We start from the raw sequence: 23,210 nt of genomic DNA, 5'->3' as shown, positions 1-23,210 counted from the left end.
AACGAGATAGTCATTAGTGGATTATTTACTCATTTTCAATGCAATTAAACGACAATAAAAAATGCTCTTGATTCGCTTATTGTTCAAGCATCCTCCTCGTAAGCCATGAAATGAATTAGGTAATTCGATTCGCCCTGTTACCCATAATTGCGGGTGCCCAATAGCTGAAGAAACCCAGCTGCGCGCAATCTGCGAGGGCGGACAGAGAGGGCGCATGTCACACTCTGGTGTCCGTATGCCACAGAAAGGAAAACCATTGGTTGAAAGGACATGTGCATATAATGAGATGTGAAAAAGGCTTTTGTGACATTCTCATTGTTGTCCAGTTGGGTGGGGAAGGGATAAATTATCTTTAAAAGGCTCTCCTTGCTCATGTAGTCATAATTTAAATTACTTTTAAGCTGTTGTCTTATAATTTACATGATATTAAGGCTGTTGTCTCATAATTTAAATGATATTAAGGCTGTTGTGTCACAATTTAAATTACTTTAAAGTTGCTGTCTCACAGTTTGAACTACTTTTGTTTTCTCATACTTTAATTTAATCTCGTCGTCTAATAATTTACATTACTTTATGGCCGTTGTCTCACAACTTAAATAATTTTAAGGCTGTTGTTTCATAATTCAAATGATATTAAGACTGTTGAGTATCATAATTTAAATGATATTAAGACTGTTGTCTCACAATTTAAATTGCTTTAAGATTGTTGTTTCATAGTTCTAACTACTTTTGTTTTTTCATACTTTAAATTGATTCGATGCCGATGTCTAATAATTTAAATTACCTTAAGGCTCATGTTTCACAATTTAAATTACTTTAAGGCTGTTGTATCAAGCATAAAACTACTTTAAGACTGTTGTCTCATAATTTAAATTATTTTAATGCTGTTGCCTCATTGTTATAATTATTTTAAGGCCGTTGTATCAGAGGTTAAATTACTATCGTTGTCTCATATTTTAAATTATTTTAAGGCTGTTGTCTCATGGTTCAAATTACTTTACGCTTCTTCTTTTATAATTTAACTTACTTTAATGTTACTTTAACTTACTTAATTTTACCTCATAATTTAAATAACTTTAAGGTTGTTCCTTCGTAAATTAAATTATTTTACGACTGTTGTCTTTTAGTTTAAACTTCTGCAAGACATCTTTATCTTTAAAATATAAATAGTTTTAAAGCTTTTTACAACTTACAGTCTTTTATTATTTAATAATTAGTTTGAGACAAAGTGACATATTTTATTCAAAGGGAAAAAAAGGTATTTTAAAAAAAAATTTCTATAGTAGGAGAAAAATATTCTTTAATTTTCAGTAATAATGTTAGTTTTTAATTTTAATGTTATAACAATATTAGTAGTAGTTTTCAGTTTTAAATTTAGAATCCGTTCAAATATTGCGTTAGTATCTTATTTTTGCTGACAAAGAGAAGAGGGATATGATCAATGCTTACGTAAGGCACTTAAATCCACTTTTAAAAAAAAATAAAAATGAAAAATTTAAATGCACGAAGCAAAAAACTTGAAGTATTGCGCCTCACTTAACGTAAGCATAGAATGTGGTTTGCAATTTGCTTATTTTTGCGGACAAAGGGGAGCCCAAAAGTCCCAAAAATATGCTTACGTTACATTTCAAAGGCCTCTTATTATTGAACAATATTCAGTTTTAAACATACTGAACAGTATTCAATTTTAACTCATCATTTTATCTCAAAAGAATAAAAAAACAACTGATTTTCGAAATTATGTTTTGCAAGTCGATTTCGAATTTTATTTAATTACAACGACATAAAAAGTTTTGCTTTGATAAATTTTGCAAAGAAAGTGAATAAAATTATGCAGATTTCAGGAAAAACCGAAATTAAGACTTTCATTTCATACAGTCTTATTTTATATAGTAAGGAGAGTTACGTTTCGTCAATTCTAGTGGAATGCTCACGCACTCTTGAAAAAATATCAGACTTACGCGAATGGAATTAAGAGATATTGCAAATACCCGTAAGTTAAAAACACTAACATCGTCATCCTAATTACAGCCATGAAATCAAAACATTTACACTGGACGTGGATATTATGGAAGTTAACTTGTCTTCTATCTATCTATTCTATCTAATACATTTCTTTTAATTATACAACTGAATTGTGTAATTAAAAGAAATAGATTCTATGACTTTAAGTAATGGGAAGAAAAAATATTTTGTTTCTTATGGACCCAGTGTAATTAGACAATCATTTTTTAAACCAAAACTAATAAAAATAATTATTTACATCAAACGGTTGATATAAAATCATACGCAAAAAAAAAAGAAAGAAAGAGGTCGACCATGAGCAGTTGCTTCAAATCTTACGTAAGAGAGAGTACGTTAATCTGATGTAAATTTGCTACAGATTATGTATTAGAAATGTAATATGTATAAAAATTACATTATACCGTCCTCTGTGATTTTCAGGATAAATAGAATTTATTCTCACGATGGCTCTCAATACCTTTGAAATTTATGCGTGGAATTCGATGAGATATTTTCCGTTTTTCGATAATTTCTTCTCCAAGACTCCGTGCCTCAACTATTCCAAATTAGCTTAGGTAATTCCTTCCCTGCTGTTATAATTCAGCCCTCCCTCGTGGCGTGTCGCATGCCCATTAAAATTATAGAGATGACCTTTTTTTACCCTCACTGTCACAGTGAACAACTGGTTGTTTAAACAAATGATCATTGATGATGCGGCTTAAAAATTTCACCCCGGCGTCATCAACCAAAATGATTTGACCAAAAAGGGGGGACCCTAAAAATGACACTAAGACCTTAAACGAACAGTGCTTATTAAGAAATATTTGCGAATGGGGGAAATGCTGTTTAATGTCTATAGTAACTGCTCATAGATTAATGATACTTAGGCTTCGAAGATTCGAATTTGGAATGTATTACAATGATTTATTGAGGACATCTTAGGTATCAATGATCTCTTTTTTTTTTCTTCTTCTTCTTTAATTTGTGTCTTAGAAATAAGCGGCAATCGTATGCTTGGGGGCATAGGAATAAGAATGGAGGTGGCAGTGCGTCTCATGTCTTGCGACAAGGCAGTGTCACAAGGTCATCCTCTAAATTCAACGACTCTATTCTTATTCTCGCGTGGCTTTTGAGCTTATAAAAAATTCATGATTCTCACTTCTTGGATGGGGAATGAACAAGGTACATTCCAAATTTATTTAATTGAAAGAAAATTACTGCTCTATCTTATTCTCTTATTTAGCTACTTTTTATTGCACTGTGAAAAATTTTAGTGTATATCAACGTAAAAAATTGGTGCAGTGAAACGCCATACAATTTGGATCTCGCATTTCACTGTACCAGTGTTCTTTTACCCTATTCGGTGTAAAGTAGTCGCTATCATTTTTGTTATCTCGTGTTTCACTACACCAGTGTTCTTTTACCCTACTCGGTGTAAAGTAGATGCCATCATTTCTGTTACCTTTGTTTTACAACACCAGTGTTTTTATTAACCCTACTCGGTGTAAAGTAGCCTTCATAAAGTAGCTAAAATGTATAATTACAACGAGATACATATAAAAGTCAGAACCGCGTTATTTTTACAATACAATATAAGGAATCCTTAATTCAAAATGCATATTTACATTAATTTTTAAAATAAAATAAAACATATGTGAAGCATAGAGAGAATATTAAGAAAAATTCGAGCTAGGCTTAATAGAATGGAAATGGATAGAAATTATACATTATAAAATCATTGAATACAGTTCTCAGATATTTAAAAATTAAAATATAATTATCCTTATTACACAACTAAAAACATACTTTCATATTTTAACGGCGAATTTTTTTTTGTATTGATGAATATTAGCGTGGAAGGCAATAGCAAACTCTCGCCATCTTATTCAGGATTACAAACTAGCAACTGGCGAAATTCAAGGAGCGCCAATGGATTTTTTTTCGTGTTTTAGGCAGTGAAAATAATTCTTGTATGGTGGGAAACGCGAGAGTTTGGTGAAAGCTTATTCAGTTTTAAGTGTTTAAATTTAGATTACACCCTATAAATCGTATATGAGCGCTCGATTTGGTGTTAACCTAGAATATAATGCTCGTTCTCTCAGTTTTTGGATTGTTCAACATCAAATCGAAGATATATTTAATTAAAGCTTTTACAGTGTATGTCTCAATTCAAAAATATCTGTTGTAGAAAGGAGAATTTAAATGAATCGATAAAAGTTGTAAGCGACATTTTGCTAAATCAGAGTAATTTTGCGCATTCTTAGCCTTTCGTTTTAATTTCCAGCCAAAAATCTTTTTATAGTTCTTTTTATAGTTAAAAGTCTATAAATCTTTTTATAGACGTTTTAAAGTTAATTGTCGACTGTTTACCAAATGCACTAGAAACTTACTTCAACTTTAAAAACACTCAGAGTTTGCCACTTCAATATCTTTATCCACTGTAAAATTAATTATTTGGCCAGATAAATTAATTATGTACAGTTAATTAAAACTAAAGGGAGAACTTTTCCCGAGAAATCTTAGTTATTTTTTCAAAACTGTCTCTAAGAAACTTCTTTCCCTGATTTGAATTATCTATTTGTTTCTTTAAGTGCAATCATTGCTACAATATTTGTTATTTTCTCCATGAAAACGAAAGACCAGTCTGTAAATAGTTGAATTTGTTAATTTAACTTGTTATTACAATTTTCAAATAAATTTTTATTTGTTAATTTAATAATTTTAATTTGTAAGTCCGAAGTTTGTTAATTTTTTTAAAAAAATCTGTTTAATAATTAACCAAATAATCAATTTATTAATTTATTTGATCATAAATGGTGTTTGATTTCGTATCCGTAAATATAAGTTTCTCTTATTGTTTCAATCGTAAAGCTGCTTCTTTTTATCTCAATGAAGAAAAAAAGATCGAGTTTTTTTCAAAAAAAAGTTTAGTCATTTAAAAATAAATAATTTTAAAACAAATATGATGCCAGAGCATTTCCGTTTTCAAGACTTAATTATGCATTTAAAAAGTCGTTAGTTTTTAAGTTTAAAAAAAAATTGTCAGTTCTTAAATTGGTTAAATTTTTCAATTAAAAATTTGCTAAACTTTTCAATTAAGAACTGCTTAATTTTAATTCAATTATTACTATTCCAATTGTTTTTATCTAGCGATTTCAATCGCCAAGTTATTTCCTTCTATCTCTATGAAGAGAAAAAATTGAATAAAAGAATAAAAAAAAAAAAAAAAAAAAGAGGAGATGAAAAGAGTGAAGTTTAGATTAGATATATAAACCATTTAATAACACATACCATGCCCGGGCAGTTTTACCCTAAGGGCTGTCCCACGCCACAATAAAAACTAAAATGATTGCGGGACGGTAATTTCGGAAGTTGTTGATCATATTTCTCTGCGAGTTACGCATTGCTATTTTTTTACGCCACTCGAAGTATATCTATCGACCCCAAATTGTATATTTCATTCAGCAAGAAATATTAATTAAAAAAGAAAAAATCTTGACTATAGCAATTGGGAATCCGCCATCCTATCAGAGTTTGACGGAATCCCAACACCAAATATTCGATCATTTTCCTCTGTTAGAAGATCTGCAGCTTTTATTTTACTCATCCTTTCCTTCGTCCCTCCCCCCTTTCCTACCCCCCTTCACGCTTGGTCAAATTTATCAGAATATTTTTTTCCCTTTTTTTTTTTTTATTTTTTTTTTACTTCTGAATATAGGTCCCTACATGGTCGGCGCTGTGTATTACAACAATAACTGTAATGATGAGAGAAATGATTGTAATAAACGTTACGCTATTACAGTACAAGCACCTACTACGCATACACAACTGGACTCCCCCTCTTTTTTTTTAAACCAAAGTTTTATTTGTTTATTTTTATTCTCTCATTTTAATAAATTTCAACTTTCTTGTTTTTCGCGCCTGAGTTCGTAATTTTATTTCCATGGTGGTTTTAACAACTTCGAAAAATAAATAGCTTATTCTTTTTCTTGTGCCGAAAAAAAAATTTTGATTTCTGTTTTTATTCAATTTAAAGAAATAACTAGCGTAATTCCATTATTTGCAAATTCTTTCTTTCTTTCTTCCGTTGCTAAAGGTATTCATGCAATTTGATTTTTTTTAAAAAATTAGAACAATTCTTATAAATTATATTGGTGGTTTTTAAACTATATGATAATGTAGACATTCAATTATTCTTACATTTATATGTTTTCATGTTATTATTTATTTTAAATTTATCTCCTTCAATTTATTTTGTATTTGTGCTCCTTAGAAAAATATGTAGCAAATAAGACTCTGTTGTATTTTTACAAAATAAAATGAAAAAGGAAATCTTTCGGGAATGTGGGGAAATAAACTTTAATTTTATAATTTTTAAACTACCTACATGAATGTGTCACAAAATAATTTCGTTTTAACTTTAACCGGTGCTGAATAGCCGACCTATTTTTAGACTTGCGATTAAAAATGATCAACGCCACAGTCTTGTAATTTTGAATATGGCTAGGTTTAACAAATTTCTCATACAAAAAATATAATTTTCTCTGTTTAATGTTAGGAGTTTTAAGTTTAGATGAATTAAAAAAAATGTATTTATACCATCGAAAACAAAATAATGTTGAAACTTCATAAAAAATTTAATATGACAACTAGCAGAAAATTATTTCTTGTTGAAGATGCAGAGTTTTCCTGATCTTTAATATTAGGAGACAAGACTTTACATTTTTATGTACTGGTTCAAATTTGTTATTATTAGTTTACAAATACAGAATTTTCTTGCACTTTAAAATATGAAAAATAGCTATACCAGATAATAACAACGATGATTTTTTCATGCGTAATTAATTATTTCATGTTGTCAGCAGAAATGAAAGATTAACATTGACTTACTCATAACAATAAGATATATATGCTTATTATTAGAATAGATTCAAACATTCTTATTTTTAATAAGCTTTCATGATTTTTATTTTACTTCCTTGATGAAAATCCCTTTCAATAATTATTTTATTGCTTTATTGTCGAAGTTCAAGTATCTGTAATGTTTCCTCTTTAGCATTGCGTCTTTAATTACTATTCATGAATTCGATAAATTTTTCACACTCATAAATCATTCGATTGACCTCATTGTTTTTCAATTTTTGCATTTTTCTATTAACTTTATTGATCTGAATATTTTTTTTTTGTTTCAAATGAAATTTTTTAAGAGTTTAAATCATTAAACTAAATTTGTAATCTTTTTTTTTTTTTTTTTTTTGCAACGGAAATAAGAAATGTCCCATCTTGAGTGCCTTAAATTCAAAACTAAACTTTAATTTTTAAATTAAAACTTTGCTAGCAATTGTTGTCTGAAAACCGAAGAAGACAAAAAGCTAAACTATTTATTTTTTTCAATGATAAAATCGCCAATTTGGCGAGATTTTTCTACCTTGATAATTCTCTATTTTTGGATTGTTTTATTAGCTGAAATAAAGCTGGTCAAAGTAACTTTTCAGTTATTAAAAAGTTAAATTACAAACGCGTTTTACTTTTTTTAGAAAGAGTCGTCCCGGCTGAATGATTATTGATACTTCTTATAGTTCTTTAAGAGTGTAGCCCCTGAGTTTTACATCTGAAAGTTTGGAAAACGAAACGAACAGAGACTTAAGCTTAGAGGGTTAAGGATACAAAGCTGAAAATATTATTAAATTTTTTATTCGTCTTTTATTAATATAAAATATGTATTATTGATTTCCTTTATGAACATAAAAGAAGTTCGGCATTTCAATAGCTATCTGGTATTTATTAACACATTCATAAAACATATTTTTTTTCATAAGACATACTTTTAATATAATTTAAGTTATTGGTCTTAAGTTATTGGTATTTACTGCCAGATGGTAAATAAAGTTTAAAATCATCGATTTGCAAGGCACTTAAACTATAGTTTTTTTATTTTTCTTTGCGACAGAGCTTCGGAAAACGGTGTTTTTTGTATTGAGTACAATGACTTGTATTCAATTAATGAGCTATTTTTTTTAATTTTGTTTTTTTCTTATTTGCCAAAGCAGGTAGGTACTATGAGACTGGTTCTCTTCGCCCTGGTATAATAGGAGGTAGCAAACCTAAAGTTGCCACACCTGTAGTCGTCGCCAAAATAGAACAATACAAAAGAGAAAATCCAACTATTTTTGCATGGGAAATTAGAGAAAGGCTCATTTCAGAGGGTAAGTCATTTTTCTTATTTATTTTAATTTTAGCTGCAAATGCAATTAATTGAAAACCTTAGAACTTTTTAGGTAAACACACTCAGAATCATTATTATTTTTTAAAATGTCTGAAGAATTTTCGAAATTTTAAACAATTTTCCTTCGGTTTTGCCATTTGCAACCTCAAAGAAGTTTATAAAATTTTGCCAATGTCAACAGCTGGTTTTGATTTTTTACTTGTAAAATAGTCCGAAAAAGAAAATTCAATGTTGCATTCAGCACCCCTCCCTCCCCCCAAAAAATTACCTTCAAATAAATCACTTAAAATCTATTGTCTAAACAAAGCAATCAATGATACACTTAATTTCATTTTTTATCTTTCTCTCTTCAGCATTAATTATAATTTCCTCAAATCCATTTGTCTCGGATCAAGTTTCAAAGCACTTAATTTAGGTTAAGGTTTTACACCGAATAATATTATTTAGGCCCTTTTTAGTTATAACTTATTGAAATCATCGCTCATATGACATTGTAATTTACTAAATTTAGCTCCAATGCAGACACATTCAATTGGTTTGAAACTTATTACTGATGAAGTTTATCGGAAATAATGAATTCAATATTGCATTTTCTCAAAAAACACATATGCTTCAGTAAGTCATAAAAATCCTTCCAATAAATCACTTATAATTTGTCGTTGACAAATCGATCAGAGGTACGTGTGCTCTCAATTTGTTTTTCGTCTGTTCTTTATCATTAAATATAACTTTCTCGAATACTTTTATCTCGAATTAAGAGTTAATTCTATTTGTTTACAACGTTTTCGTCGTATAATACTAAAACTATTTTTGTTACGTACCTGTAACAAATCGATCACAAGTACGTATGCTCTCAATTTTTGTTGCTTCTGTTCTTTATCATTAACTATAACTTTCTCGAATCCTTTTATCTCGAATTAAGAGTTAATTCTATTTGTTTACAACCTTTTTGTCGAATAATACTAAAACTATTTTTGTTTGATTTAACCCTTTTATAGGGTAACATTTTTCTTACTGAAATCAACGTTCATATGACATTGTAATTTATCACATTTTAACCAAATATGGACAGCCGCAATTTGTTTGCAATGCAGACAACACCACTTGCTCGAAACTTGTTGTTAATGAAGCTTACCAAAAATTTTAAATCAAATATTGTGTTTACTTCAAAATATGTTAAAAGGTGAAATTAAGATACACTGTTAGAAATTTCTCGGAAAAAAATAGTTAAATAACAATTTATTTGTTATTTTACCATATTCAAATAAAACAGTCGAATAACTATAAATAAGACAGTAATCAAACTGCGAAAAAAAAAACGTTTATTAACAGCTTTCGCCTAATATGGTTAAACAACCAGAATTTTTTCGCACCAACTAATCACACCTAATGAAGCAATTTAGTTCCTTACAAATGCACACTTATTACAACTGAGAGGGCAAATCTGTTAGTCTCATGACCGACAGAACTGGGGTTCGATTCCCAGCGTTAACACCGCAATATTTCTTCCATTCCTTTCAACACATGAAGATTTTCCAGTGTCCTACACTCCCCAATTTTGTTCCTGCACCCTACAGTGCCCATTACCTAATGAAAAGCCAACCTCCTGTGTCCAGTTAAATATTTTTATGGTTTTAAAACCATGCTAGTTGTAAAATATATTAAAAAAACCCGTATAGTTTCGTATTCATGTTTTTGTAACCATACTAGTTGTTAATGGTTTCAAAACCGTAAAAGTAAAAAAAAAAGGTTTTTAACCGTAAACTTTACGGTTAATTGGGAGGACAGACAGCTGCCGGTTATTTTACCACAACTTTAGAATGAAAATTCTAACAGTGTACCCTAAAAAGACCCCCAAACAAATCGCTTAAAATCCATTGTTGAACCTAAACAGAGCAATCAAAGGTGCATTTACTCTCAATTTTTTTTCCTTTTGTTCTTCATCATTAATTACAACTTTCTTGAATCCATTTGTCTGGGATTGAGAGTTAATTCTATTTGTTCATAATTTGTCCGAAGCGATTGAGTTAAACGCCTGTCAAGAGATTTCTTTTCCTATGTTGAGGTCAATATTGACTCTATATGAAAGAAGAAAAAAAGAAAAGAGATTCAATCTAGCACTATACCATGTTTGCACAGAATTTCGCATGTATCTAGATGTGTTCGATTGTTTCAAGAACAACCACTTGTCTTTCATTGTTATTTGTCATATATTAATACAGAGATTCAGAAATATGTCTTCTGGTAACGATAATGAAGACTTCGTGCAATGATTTGTTTCTCATCAGGTAAACAGGGTTGGTTTTAATAGCTTGGGGGAGATATATTGTTAATATTTTTTAGTTTATAGATTAATGTTCATGAAATAGTTCATAAAAGCATTTGATTTAACTTCATGTATTATGTTTGGTGCAGTAAGCATTAAAGACTGTACTTCAGAATTTTTTATATTTTTTATTAAATCTTAGCTGAGTTAAAAAATTGAGTTCACTTGCTGCTACCAAGTTTTACTATTCGCCAAGTTTTTTTTCTTCTTCTTGGCATGCTTTATTCTTTTTAAAACAAAATTAAAATCTTATCAGAAGGCATGTCTGATATTTCTGTTTTCAGTTTTTTCTGCTAGCAGAATAATAAAAAGAAACTGCTTACTGCTTACATGTTGAATTGTTTTTAACCAGAAATATTTTTTAAAACGTTTTCCAGTTTGCAAATCTGGCTTATTATTTTTTTCTTAGCTCCTTAGTTAAAACTAAAACAAATAGGTTAATATTTGTTCTATGTAGATTAAAAAAAATAATGTAAAGCAAAAATGAAAGTACAATTCATTTGTATTTTATTCATGTTGCTTGCATGCTTTAGTCTACAAAGCACAAAAAATAGCAGATCCTTTTTGGTTTTAACTAAAGAGCTAAGAAGAAAATAATGATAAGCCAGATTTGCAAACTGGAAAGCATTTTAAAGAATGTTTCTGGTTAAAAACAATTCCACATGCAAGCAATAAGAAGTTTCTTTATATTATTCTGCTTGTAGAAAAACTAGCGTCAGATAAGGTTTTAATGCCTTAAAAAGCATAAACAGACCAGGAATTAAAAAAAAAAAAAAAAAAAAACGTTATTCTATAGCCATAAATCTAAGACGGGAAAATATATATTCCAATTTTATAAAAATAACATTCAGAAAGAGGAAATTAACTTACTTGCCAGTAAAAATACTCAAGAACAGTATGTAAAAATAGTCAAATAGAAGTTTCTGCTATAGTGCCAATATTAACACCTAATTATTTCCCACACTAACTTCACAAACTTTCCACAACTATAAATAAACTTTATATAAATATAATCAATTGCTAGGAATTTCAAGGAAATCAGTTAATTCAATTGAAAGTTTCTTAGTTGAGGATATAATTTGTCATTAAAATTTTTGAGCAATACCTAGCATTGGAGTACCTCAAATTCTAAGAAGAAATCCATTAAATTCAATGGTAAACTCCAATTAGTCATAAGATTTTGCTATAAATATTAAGGACCTAGACCAGTTGCTTCCAGTATCAATTGTCGTTAATTAACTTGTTGGGAAATAATTTATAATTGGATAATATATAGCTTCATATATTATTATCCAATATATTATCAAGATTTGCATATAAAACTTGATTTTATGCATAATATACCATAGCCGAAAAAAAATTGGGAACCACTGGCCTAGATTATTCATTCCCCAGGCTTTATTTTCCTGGACATTTCTTTTTCCAGATGTTTCGATAACCATTTTCATCATCTAAATTATTTTATTAATAACCATCCGCATGAACAAAACTAATATTTACTTTGATTTGCTTCAAATTGTTATATACAAACGAACAAACTTACAATATGCAGATGAACATATTAGGGGGACCGGAAAGTAATGTCGTTTCGGCACGATAAATATTCGTTAGTCTAAAAAACCATTTCATTTTTTTCGATCCATATCGATTCATTTTCGATCCGGTATTGAAAAGTTGCTGCTAACGAAGGTTAATACATTATTGATTAAAAATAAAATCTCGATAACAAATATCAAATGGACCGAAACGATATTACTTTCTGGTCCCCCTAATTTTTAGCCTAATTTTGACAAAGATTGAAGAGCATTCCGTGGTTTGAAACAATGGCGGGAGTGTTGAAAAATAATTTTTGAAAGGCAGTTTCCATATATTTTATTTGTAAATATTTGAAAATTATGTAAATTCTATATGTAAGTATGTGAAGGATTGTGCTAACGAGGGTGAATGCATTATTGATTAAAAATAAAATCCCGATAACAAATATCAAATGCGCCGAAACGACACTACTTTCCGGTCCCCCTTAATTTTTAGGCCTAAATTTGACAAACGCCTGAAAATTCCTTTGAAGTTTCTTCGACTCTCCCACAAGTAGTTATTTGAATCAATTACATCACCTTCCTGTCATAAAACTATTTTTCCCATCCACAGATTCCAAACTTTTTTTCTTCTAAAAAGAAAAAATATATAAAGAAAAAGATGCGCGCAAAAATAATAAAACAGCGCTTGAGGTAGGCGTTGAGATCTGTTTGAATTCAAAATCCCTCACATTCAATGACTGCGCATCAAAACCTAATTGAAGGTTTAAAGAATGGCTACTGTGCTGCGGGGGAATACCATCCTCCTCCCCCCTGCAATCTACTCCTCAAAATTCGAAGGGTCAAGGGTCAGACGCTTAGTCAAATATGAAATACCTGTTACTGTGGCATAAAGAGCAGCGGGGCGTTGTGATGTGAAAAACAATCGTTTATTAAAAGAAAGAAAAGCATTCCGTAGTTTGAAACAATGGTGGGGAGTGTTAAAAAATAATTTTTGAAAAGTAGTTTACGTATTTTATAAGTCTTGAAAACGTGCAATCATTTTCCATTTGTAAAATATTTCGATAAATGTGGATACATTATATTATTTTCTTGGTTTTGTTTAATGCTGTGCGATATCGGAATTTTAAATACATCAGCAGAAAATATCGATATTTTACGATATATCATGACACTTTTGCATGAACGATGACACGATGGTGTACTATTCGATAACTATCGTTCATTATACATGTTGATCGTTATTTGAGAAATATTTTGTGAGAAAATTTCAGATATTATTGTGTTTGATAATTATTGTAATCGATAACATTCGGTATAATTTTCTTATCCAATATTTATAGTTGTTAATAAAGATCCCGGTATTATCGAAAATTATCATATATTCGATATTTTGATCCTAGGAATCGGATTTTCACGTACTATGACTCAATCTTAAAGGTTTGAGGGGGTGTTCTTAAATAATCTAATTAATTAGTGCTGACGATATTTTAAGTCAAGAAATCCTACACAAAAACGTACTTTCTCTGAATATAAACATACCATATTTTTGACAGGTTTGGATTTCTGACCTTCAAATTATAGGGAGTAGCCTCAATCTTGGAAATATGGTTCTAATAGTTTTAACCAAAAGAGCAGTCCAAAGTTTGGACACCGCAATGTTAATTTTAATTTTTACTCGTCATATTTTGGGAATTTTTTAAGCGAATCGAAACTTTTTGCACACAGTTCATTTATTCGAAGATAATTCCATCTGAAGATGATTCCAAATTCCATAATAATTTTTGATAATAATTTATTATTTCTTATTATATTCCTTATTTACAATTGAAAAAAATTGAATAGTAAGGTATACAAGTTTGTACATAATTTTAAAGAATGTATTTTTCTAAGGCAAAATTTTTGCATTTTGCTTTAGAAATTTTGCAAAAACGTAATTGATCTAATAGTTTCTGAGAAATCAAATTTTAAAAAAAGTTGTATATTTAAAATTCGGATTTCTCGGGAACTATTTGACAGATTTTGTCCAAATTCTGTATTTTTCTAAATACAATTACATTCCTTAAAATGATTTATCTATATCTCAAAAAATGCCGTAGAAGAGCAAAAGAGATGAAAAATGAAGAAGTAATTAAATTCGGGATTCATTCAGTCACAGTTTTGTGAACATTTGTGGTCTAACTTAAATTTTGAAAGTTATTTTAACTGAGATCAGATAACTTTTGCTGTCTGGACTCACCAAACTATGCAAAAATTGAAAATCAATCGTCGAATAATTGTCATCTAGATAGAAACTCTCGCCAAATTGGCGAAAGAGGTTTTTTTTTCTTCTTTTCTTTAAAGTTCAAAAATTCATTTTAAATAAAGTCGTTAATTCGGTTTTAAGTCAGACAATTCTTTACAGCAAGATAATGTATATAGTTTAAAAGTGCAACTTTGCTTCAAGTTTAAGAGAATTACTCTTTGTTTTGGTTTTCCCTTTGTTGTTTCTGTTCAAGAAATAGAGCAATGAGGCAATTTACTGCCTCTGCAAAATAACAACACACTGAATCAACGATAAATATTTATTTTAAAGCTTCGATCACTACTTAAGTTTACGCTCAAAATTAATTTTAAATTCATAGCATTTTCCTGTTTCTTCAATTTTTCATTCCACATTAAAAATATTTGATCCAATTAAAGAGGAAAGTTTTACAACAGTTTAAAGAGGTTAAAAGTTTTTTTGAAAGTTTAAAGAGCTAGACTGAACATCTTTTCCTAAGACAGCATAATAAAAAAAATTCGCACTCTCAGAAATAAATATCCTCACTTTTCACGATTCGGCAATCTTTGAGCTGTATTTCGTTAATTTCGAGAATCATTTCGTTGCGAAATTACGTGATTTTTGACGAAATGCAAATTCTCAAATATATGAAAAAAATGTTTCAACTCGAAACCACATTGTAGGGCATTGCGGGAGATTGTTAACTAGAATGACGAAATTAGAATTGAGACTAGACAATCGAAAATGAAGCGACGGATCAAGCCAACTGGTCATTGGTCAAGTAGATGGTCTTATGCTAGGAAGATCACGGGTTCGAATCCCCCTACGGGCATGGGTGCAATTTATCTCTCTGTTCAATCTGTGCCTTTCGTGTTATTTATGCCATTGCTCCACAACTTTTTTATCGCCGTAAGCCGGTCAACGTTTTATAATTTTACCGAATCCCAGTTAGGGGAAGGGGGACATTGATTCTTTATATTTTAGATTGTTTTAATTTAATAATTTTAATTTAATTATATTTAAATAAGATTTCATAATAAAATAAAGTTACATGTATGGTGTTGGTGCCGCGTTAAGGGACGTTTTTCTACTTTCCGTTAACCTCTCGTCCACAAAGAGTTGTACAAATCCGAGAGAAATACACCGCAGTAAATAAAATAAGAAGTTCTGGACGACCGGTACCATTTGATCCATGGAACGGTACCGGTCTGCAGCTAGGGAATTGGAGATCACTGATTTATACCACCCATATGGTGCCCACGATAAAGTAATTGCTAGAAAAGTTAGATATATTCGGCACAACTAATTTTTTTTTCCTTGAAAAAATAGAATGACGAAATATATTTTTAATTTTGTCGAAATTTGTTTCCTCGAAAAAGTGACGACAGTTATTTCGTCACTTTGGCGCCCTGCTTTGGCGAAACGTTTGCTCGGAGCATATACCAGGAAACGGTTTCCTGAAACTTGAGTATCCATTTTTTTCAGTGTAAAATTAGCTAAACCAGGAATTACAAAATCTGTTTCGTAGAGCAATAGAGATCCTTTATTTCTCAACCTCACTACAAAATGAGGTTTTAAGAATGAGACCTTATAGAAAAAATCTTCCCATAATTAAATTCAGTTTTTAAAAAATAAGCGCAGGTATTGAACTGCAATTGGTGTGATTGCAATTTGTGAATGTTCCCTAACTTCACCGATGATTATGTGTAGTGGGTCACGATTTTCAAATCGGAAGCATTTAGAGAGTCGTAAATGGAATGGAGCGATAGAGGATTTACCTGCATCACGCTCAACAGGTGCAATTGTCAAAATAGTGCAATAACATGGATGGCGTGAATAGTTGTGGAATATAAATCAAATATTAAGTGTTGTTACTATTGACATAAGTTGTAATTTGTACACGTTCCCTCTTCTTTCCGAATCATTTGTAAAACTTGATAATAAGATAGGAGAAAGAATCAATTATTAATATCTATTTTGATAACTCAATTTCAAAACAATACAGTTTAAACCTATGTAGAAAAAATTACTTGTGCAGTTGAATATTATATAAGATTGTAAATTTTAAAAAAAGCTGAAGGCCAAAAGAAAAAAAATGGATTTCGTTTTAAGCAATTTCTTTGTTATTGAAATTGAACACATCAGTTTTTTTTATCTTAGCAAAGCTTTTAACTGTTAAAAGTAAAATATTTAATGTAATTGAACTTAATAATATTCATTTAAAATGAACGAATTGTTATAACTCATCTTGAGTTAAATTCAAATCGAAGTGTCAACTGAAATAACTCAAGTTTAAGTGCATAATTTTAACTCGAACTTGAGTGAATTTCACCCATTTTTGATTGATTATTATTAGTTTAATTTGAGTACATAATTTTAACTCGAACTTGAGTGAATATCAATAAATTTTTATTGATTTATTTATATTGATTGAGTAAAAAGACGCATTTCGACCTGGAATTTTTTCTATAGTAAAACATTTCTACCTGAATTACACTCAAAAATCGATTCAATATTAAACCATGATACGATAACAGTTTTTGCAACCTTCATAAGGGCCCAGTAGAACCATATTTCCATTTTCGCTTAACTATAGCATTATAATAATCAAGATTTCATTTTATAGTAGCAGCTACTTAGAACGATTATAGTTTAACTCCGCAATTTCTATCAGTGTGCTTCTTAATTCCTTTTAGGTTTTATATGTACATTAACAGAATTCAATAAAAAATATGTTATCACCTACATTCTTATTAGATTTTAACTCAAATAAATTTCTTATGCGCAATTCTTTTCATGCACTTTATAAATCTCTAAAAATAAGATCTACAGTCATTCGTTTTTTTCTTTTCTGCTTTTTTTTCCATTTTTCTCTTTTTTTTCTAACTGCGAGTTCAAAATTATATTTAAAAAACAACTTTAGAGCTAATAATTTTCTTCTTTTTATTTATTAAAGAGTTATGAGTGTTAAATGAACTATCTTAAGAAGAGGTAAGATATTATTTGATTAAAAATTTCATTTGTTTCAAAAATATACAAATTGGAAACAGCAGTCGACATGTTTCAAGCGCATAAAAATAGGCTCCCATTTTCAAGACTTGCCAGACATAAATGAGAAGAAATAAAAGTTATTTCAATGAAATAACTTTTGTTTCTTCTCATTCAATTTCTCTGATTTAGAAGATTCATGCAAGGTTTTGTTTACTGTGTAAAATTTTATAACCAATCCTCCCACGAAAGAAGTAAATTAGTAAAGAATACTGTTAGAATTTACGTAAATCGCTCATGACAATTCAATGACATTATATCAATCAATCAATCAATATGTCAATTATATGAATGACAGTCAATCAATATGGCAATTATATTCAGCTGAGAATCTATAGTGAATTGTCAGTTAATTTTTTATGACAAATGAAATCAATCCAAACAAGTAATTCGAACATCATTTGAATTACAACGCTTGAATTACACCAGGGTAGTTCAATCGTAATTCCATAGTACTATATCATAGTTTCGTAAAAAGTAGCTTTTTAATAAGATCAGATAAATTCAAAGTGTTTTTTAAATAATTCAAATTTGGTGACAATGTTTGACTTTCGCAATCTGTCTTCCTCTTTCCAAACCTAAAACATATTACTGTTCCATTTTGCCAGAATAAAATTTCAGTTAATGGAATTTGTTTTCTTTACTTCCTTCCTGTCGGCAAACTAACTGGTGTCGAGAGAGTTAAATAATATTTTTTTAATTTTTATTTTACTTATTGTCCCGTATCTTTGGGTGCACAGGCAATTGAAAGTCTCTAAAAACTTTTTCTGTATTGCTTTGAAAGCATATTGTATAAATTGATAACGAAATAACGCAGAACTATATGCGGTCGGGAATGATTATGAACCCTATACCGCAATGGTCTTTTCTTAGCCCAATTTTTCGAAGCTTAGTCGACAAGAAAAATAAAATAAGCCATAGTTTAAATGCCCTACACTTGAAGCAATGCGATTTTAAACTGCATATATAATCTTGCCGTGAAGAATTATCTGGGCTATAGAACAGATAAATAACTTAAATATTTCAAAAGTTATTAAACATTTTTAAAAATTGCCAATTTAGCGACATTTTCTCACCTAGATGAAAATTATCATAATCGCTGCCTTATTCTCAGTTTTTCCAAATTTTCATGATCCCAGCTAATGCAGCTTTGGAGTAAGTTCCTAAATATTAAAAAATTAGACCACAAACCCTTTTCACTTTCACAAAACTGTGGCTTTTCTCCATATTAGACATTTTGCGCCATTTTCAAAATAAGCGTAGACAGCGCTGGCTTTAGATAGGCTAACAGTCATGAGTAACAGTTGCAAACTCACAGCAGTTATTAAAACAGCATATTATTGGCAACAAAGCATCATTTCAAATTACGACAGCCTTAACTTGCAACGGAGTATAATTCTTTTTAACAACATATTTAAATCCTCTACAAGCATTTTCTTCGCTTCCGTTCAAAATAACTCAAAAATCAATAAAACAAAACTCTTTTTCCGACTCCACTTCCAACCATAAAACAAATCAATTGTATTACCACCCAGTAATTACCATAAAATTGCCTCAAAGTGATAACTATGCGCGAAAGCTTAAACTCAAGCAACACCATACGCAGGACCATATTTAAGAGTCCTTCCCCCCCTCGTCCCAGTAAGCCTGTTACTTAAAGATAATAGACATGCAATTTTTTTCTTCTCTTCCACTTAAGTTGCAGCTGAGGGGGAGTTGAAACTAAAAATGAAAGATATACCTTTTAATGGTTGGTGTACTGATATTTTTGCGATCTGATGGTAGGTTAGAACCGGAAGTCACTTTCTAGTTGACCGCCTGTGACAGTATAATGCTTAGGGCTAGCTACCATTCTTATTTACTTGATTTTCAGTTAACTTTAACTTTTCTTACAACCGGCGTCAGACTCAATTGCCTTTTTTCGCTAAACATTTGTTATATCAGAACGGTAATCGACCCGTTTTAATGCGATGATAGTTTTTTTTACTATCTTTCCTTATTTGGCAGTAGTTTCCGCAAAATAATTTCTCCCACCTAATTTCTTTGAACCACCCATCCTCTCATGTGTATGCTGTTTTTTTTTCTTTTATCACTTATAGCTCGTGCTGTAGAACTCGGTAGAAATGACCGTTTTACAACAGCCAAAAATTGAATTGTAAATGAATATCATTGTATAGTTTTGATGCCACATTATTTGGCATCAAAGTATTTGGCAGTAGTTTCAGCAGAATAATTTCTCAAACCTAATTTTTTCGCGACTCGCATCCTTTCAATGCATGTTTTTATTTTTTTTATCGCTTACCGCTCGTGCTGTAGAACTCAGTAGAAAGGGCCGTTTTACTGCCAAAAATTAATTGTAAATGAATATCATTGTATAGTTTTGATGCCATAGAAATTTCGAAACACGCTGTTTTTTCGAAGTTTTCGTTACCGCGTGAAATGATGTTATTCTGAAAATAATATGCTATTTTCATAACTGTAAGTTTTATTTTGCTTCATTACCGTCGTTGAACAGTTTTGAGCTTGTGACTACTAATGTTCCACTCCGTAGCCTTGTAATTTTAAACCCACTCTAGAAGACAAGGAAGCTCCTGGATCAAGTATTGGGAGAAATTTGCCCTCGTGGATAACTTTTTGATGGAACTAACTCATATTTGCATTATATGTTGAGGAAAACCACGAAAACCTCCCACTGCTAGTCTGACGACAAGGGGACTATAACTCATGAAACATCTACCACTGAGGATATTTTACGTCAGCTCTGTGATCAATGCGAGCTGGGTGCAGAATTCGTATCGATCAGCCATTGCTGAGATTCGAACCCGGTTCATCTAATTGGAAGGTGAACGGTCTATCCCCCTGAGCCACCATGGCTATATTTCATATTTTATAACCGTCGTTGAACAGCCGACCCAATCTTCATGGGTTTACGGCTACTAATGTTCAACTCCACAGCCTTGTAATTTTGAACCCAAACCAGAAGACAAGGGAACTCCTGGATCGAGAATTGGGAGAAATTTGCCTTCGTGGAGGACTTTTTGATGGAGCTAACCCGCATTTGTGTTACATGGAGAGGAAGACCGCGAGAACCTCATATGGTTAGCCTGACGGCAAGGGGACTCTAACCCATGATCCGTCTACCACTGAGGATATTTCACGTCAGCACTGTGGTCAGTGCAAGCCGGAAGTAGAACCACGGCTATATTCAATTTATCAATTCAATCTTGATTGCGAAAGGTTTTTCTTTTTTTTTCAGTTTAGAGCGTTTTTAAAGTGGCAACAAATGCATGGTATAATATAGCACGATAATATTTCCAGACGCCGACATCATGGTTCCAAGCTAACCCTGACTTTTTTTTTTTTTAGAGAGAACTTTAAAAAAATGCTAGCAGGTTTTTTTCTTCTTTTTTGATAAACGTATTTTTTAATAATTTGCAAATTTAATGATAACTAAAATTTGTTATATATTTTTTAAAAAATCAACTACTTTTTACAAAGCAAGATTCCCTTTTATTGAAAAGTAAAAGCTGAAATTCTGAAAGGTTAATAGCTTTTTTCTAAAATAACAGAATTCTTAAACCAATCCTTTCGCGTCTTCCGCACGTTCAAGGGTAGCAAGGTTAACCTTCTTATTTACTTGTTGGCTCTAATTATTGTCTCACGCGCCAGAGGCGTACGCCTTATTCTAGATAGAAACAATATTATTTTGTAGATAAGCGGACTCAAACTCGCTTAATAGGGGGCGGGCACGTAGAAAGGAAGTAGCTCCCCAGAATACAATGATCATGCGTGCGTTTCTAGTTGATAGTATCGCGGTCGCATATACGCAGATGCGTATCGCAGTACAAAACGGGTAACTAAGTTGACTAATGATCACATTATGTGCTTGCGTGATTGGTTCACTGGTTATGGTGAAAACCTGTCGTCGTCTGTCGGTCGCGTGATAGGGTTAAATGAAGAAAACTTGTTGCAGTTTCTTGCTGAGAATTTCAATGTGTACCTGGAGAAGTAATTGGAATTTCGCAAGAAATTTATCACTGAAAACAAAAATAGTCTCCTATCTAAATCTTTGCTAATTCATAATGTATTTATTATATTCATTTATTTGAAATTGGTATTAAAAAATTTCACTTTCAATTGTGCACAGACCAGCATTTTTTATTTATCATGTTTACCAAATTTCTTAAATAATAGAAATTTATTAACTTGGACTAACATAAATAACATAAATTAGTAAATTTGATTGTCATTTATTTTATTTTAAGAAAAGAAATGCAATATATTTAATAACCACTCATGTCATAAATAACATTGAAGTCATCAGAAAACAGTACAAAGCTGATTTTAATGTCAGCAGCAACCTTTATCGGAAAGCCCAACAAGGTTTTTAAATGATTAGCAAATAAACCATACAAGCTTGAAACAATGTAGAATTTAACTATGCGAGTTTACGCGCTATGATATTTGCATTAATCTTGCTTAAGCAATCCTTTTATATCGAGATTGAATCTGCCTTTACGAAACAAGGCTAGAAAAACCTTCTGAAATCGAGGATCATTCGCAGATGATAATGCGTATTGCAGTGAGACAATTCGTATCATTCGCAAATAAGAGTAGAAAGCGTTCTCAAACCGGGAATAAATTCATCTTCTCACGGTTAATTTTAGATTTAATGGTGGTTACTGAAACAAGATTTATTTGTACAGGCTTTTACATACTTTTCATAACACTTTAAAAGTTCAGGTTGGCCTGATCATGAAGTTTTCTAAGCCTAAACAAAGCTAGAATTTAAAAAAAGGTAAAAACAAGGTTTACAGTTAAAAACAAAAAAAAGAAAGAGTTTTCTGCAGGCAATTATTCCATTTTTAAGGTAGCAAGCTTGACATACCAATATTTCGACTAAGTTTAAAAAAGGTATTAATTAGTCAACCTTTCTATGCCAACCAAACAAAAATGAAAGCACAACATTTGCTGTAAGGTTGCTTGCTCTTTGGAACTTTAATCAAGCGGACACCCTTCGAACACAGAAAATTGTCCACTTAGGAAAGTTGACCGTTTAAGAGAAGGGCAGACCAATTAAATACTGTAAATTATTTTAACTTTATCTATATAGTGGTTAAATAAATACGAAATAAGAAACAAGTAATTACATTAGCATCAACTTAAACTTTATAAAATCACGATCAAAATAAAAGGAAAACTAGCTAACATTCAAGTAAATATCATTGACAAAAGACAGCGTTCTTTTTCTTAGAATCCAGCATACTTTTGCATTTGGGTTATTTTTACTAATTTATCTATTGCTTCTTAAAGTAATGATGTTTTGGAATTTATTTTTTATTTTTTGTTTTGTTTTTTCAATTGCTCTTTTTCAGTATCTTTTATTGAATAGTTTTTCAGCTGTTTTAACGAAATTTAAAATTAACGTATAAAAGACATTATTATAGAAAACAATTAGTTGAGAAAATCAATAATAATTAAGAACGAAAGTTGGATGTATCAATTCAATCTGTCTAGACACTTCCAGCTTTGAATATTTTTTTTCCTTTTCTTTTCCTTCCTTAAAAAAAATTAGAAATTTTACCATTATTTTTTTTTTTTAAAATAAATAAATGAAATAAATGTGTTCGGTATAGGGAATATTTGCTGTCCTCTACGTTGTCCAGCTCATTTTTTTAAAATAAACTTTTTAATTTTTTATTTACTTTTAAATTTATATTTTTGAAGAACTTATTTATATATTTTTTTCAAATTTCAAAAGTAAAAATTTTCAAGAACTATTGACCTCCTTCGAAATCTTTGAGAACC

At 30.5% G+C, this 23,210-nt stretch overlaps 1 protein-coding gene and 1 long non-coding RNA gene across 7 annotated transcripts in view; one reads left to right on the top strand and one right to left on the bottom strand.

Moving 5' to 3' along the window:
* The window catches only part of LOC139426203 (uncharacterized), a 355,230-nt gene that overhangs the window by 294,560 nt on the left and 37,460 nt on the right, over positions 1 to 23,210 (bottom strand). The window lies entirely within an intron of this gene.
* Positions 1 to 23,210, top strand: part of LOC107449509 (paired box protein Pax-6) — a 198,361-nt gene that overhangs the window by 145,517 nt on the left and 29,634 nt on the right. For 3 of the 5 annotated variants that reach the window (XM_087152983.1, XM_087152986.1, XM_087152984.1), the window contains one exon: positions 8,052 to 8,210. In XM_087152983.1, coding sequence (XP_087009109.1) covers positions 8,052 to 8,210 — 159 coding nt within the window. The remainder of the gene's footprint in view (positions 1 to 8,051; positions 8,211 to 23,210) is intronic. The other 2 variants (XM_087152985.1, XM_087152987.1) reach the window with 1 other exon arrangement.

Source organism: Parasteatoda tepidariorum, chromosome 10, assembly GCF_982258835.1.
Source record: "Parasteatoda tepidariorum strain Cologne lab strain chromosome 10, Ptep-v5.0, whole genome shotgun sequence".
NCBI classification, from domain to species: domain Eukaryota; kingdom Metazoa; phylum Arthropoda; class Arachnida; order Araneae; family Theridiidae; genus Parasteatoda; species Parasteatoda tepidariorum.
Note: the sequence above shows the minus strand (reverse complement) of the source record. Positions and strands in the feature narration are given on the sequence as shown.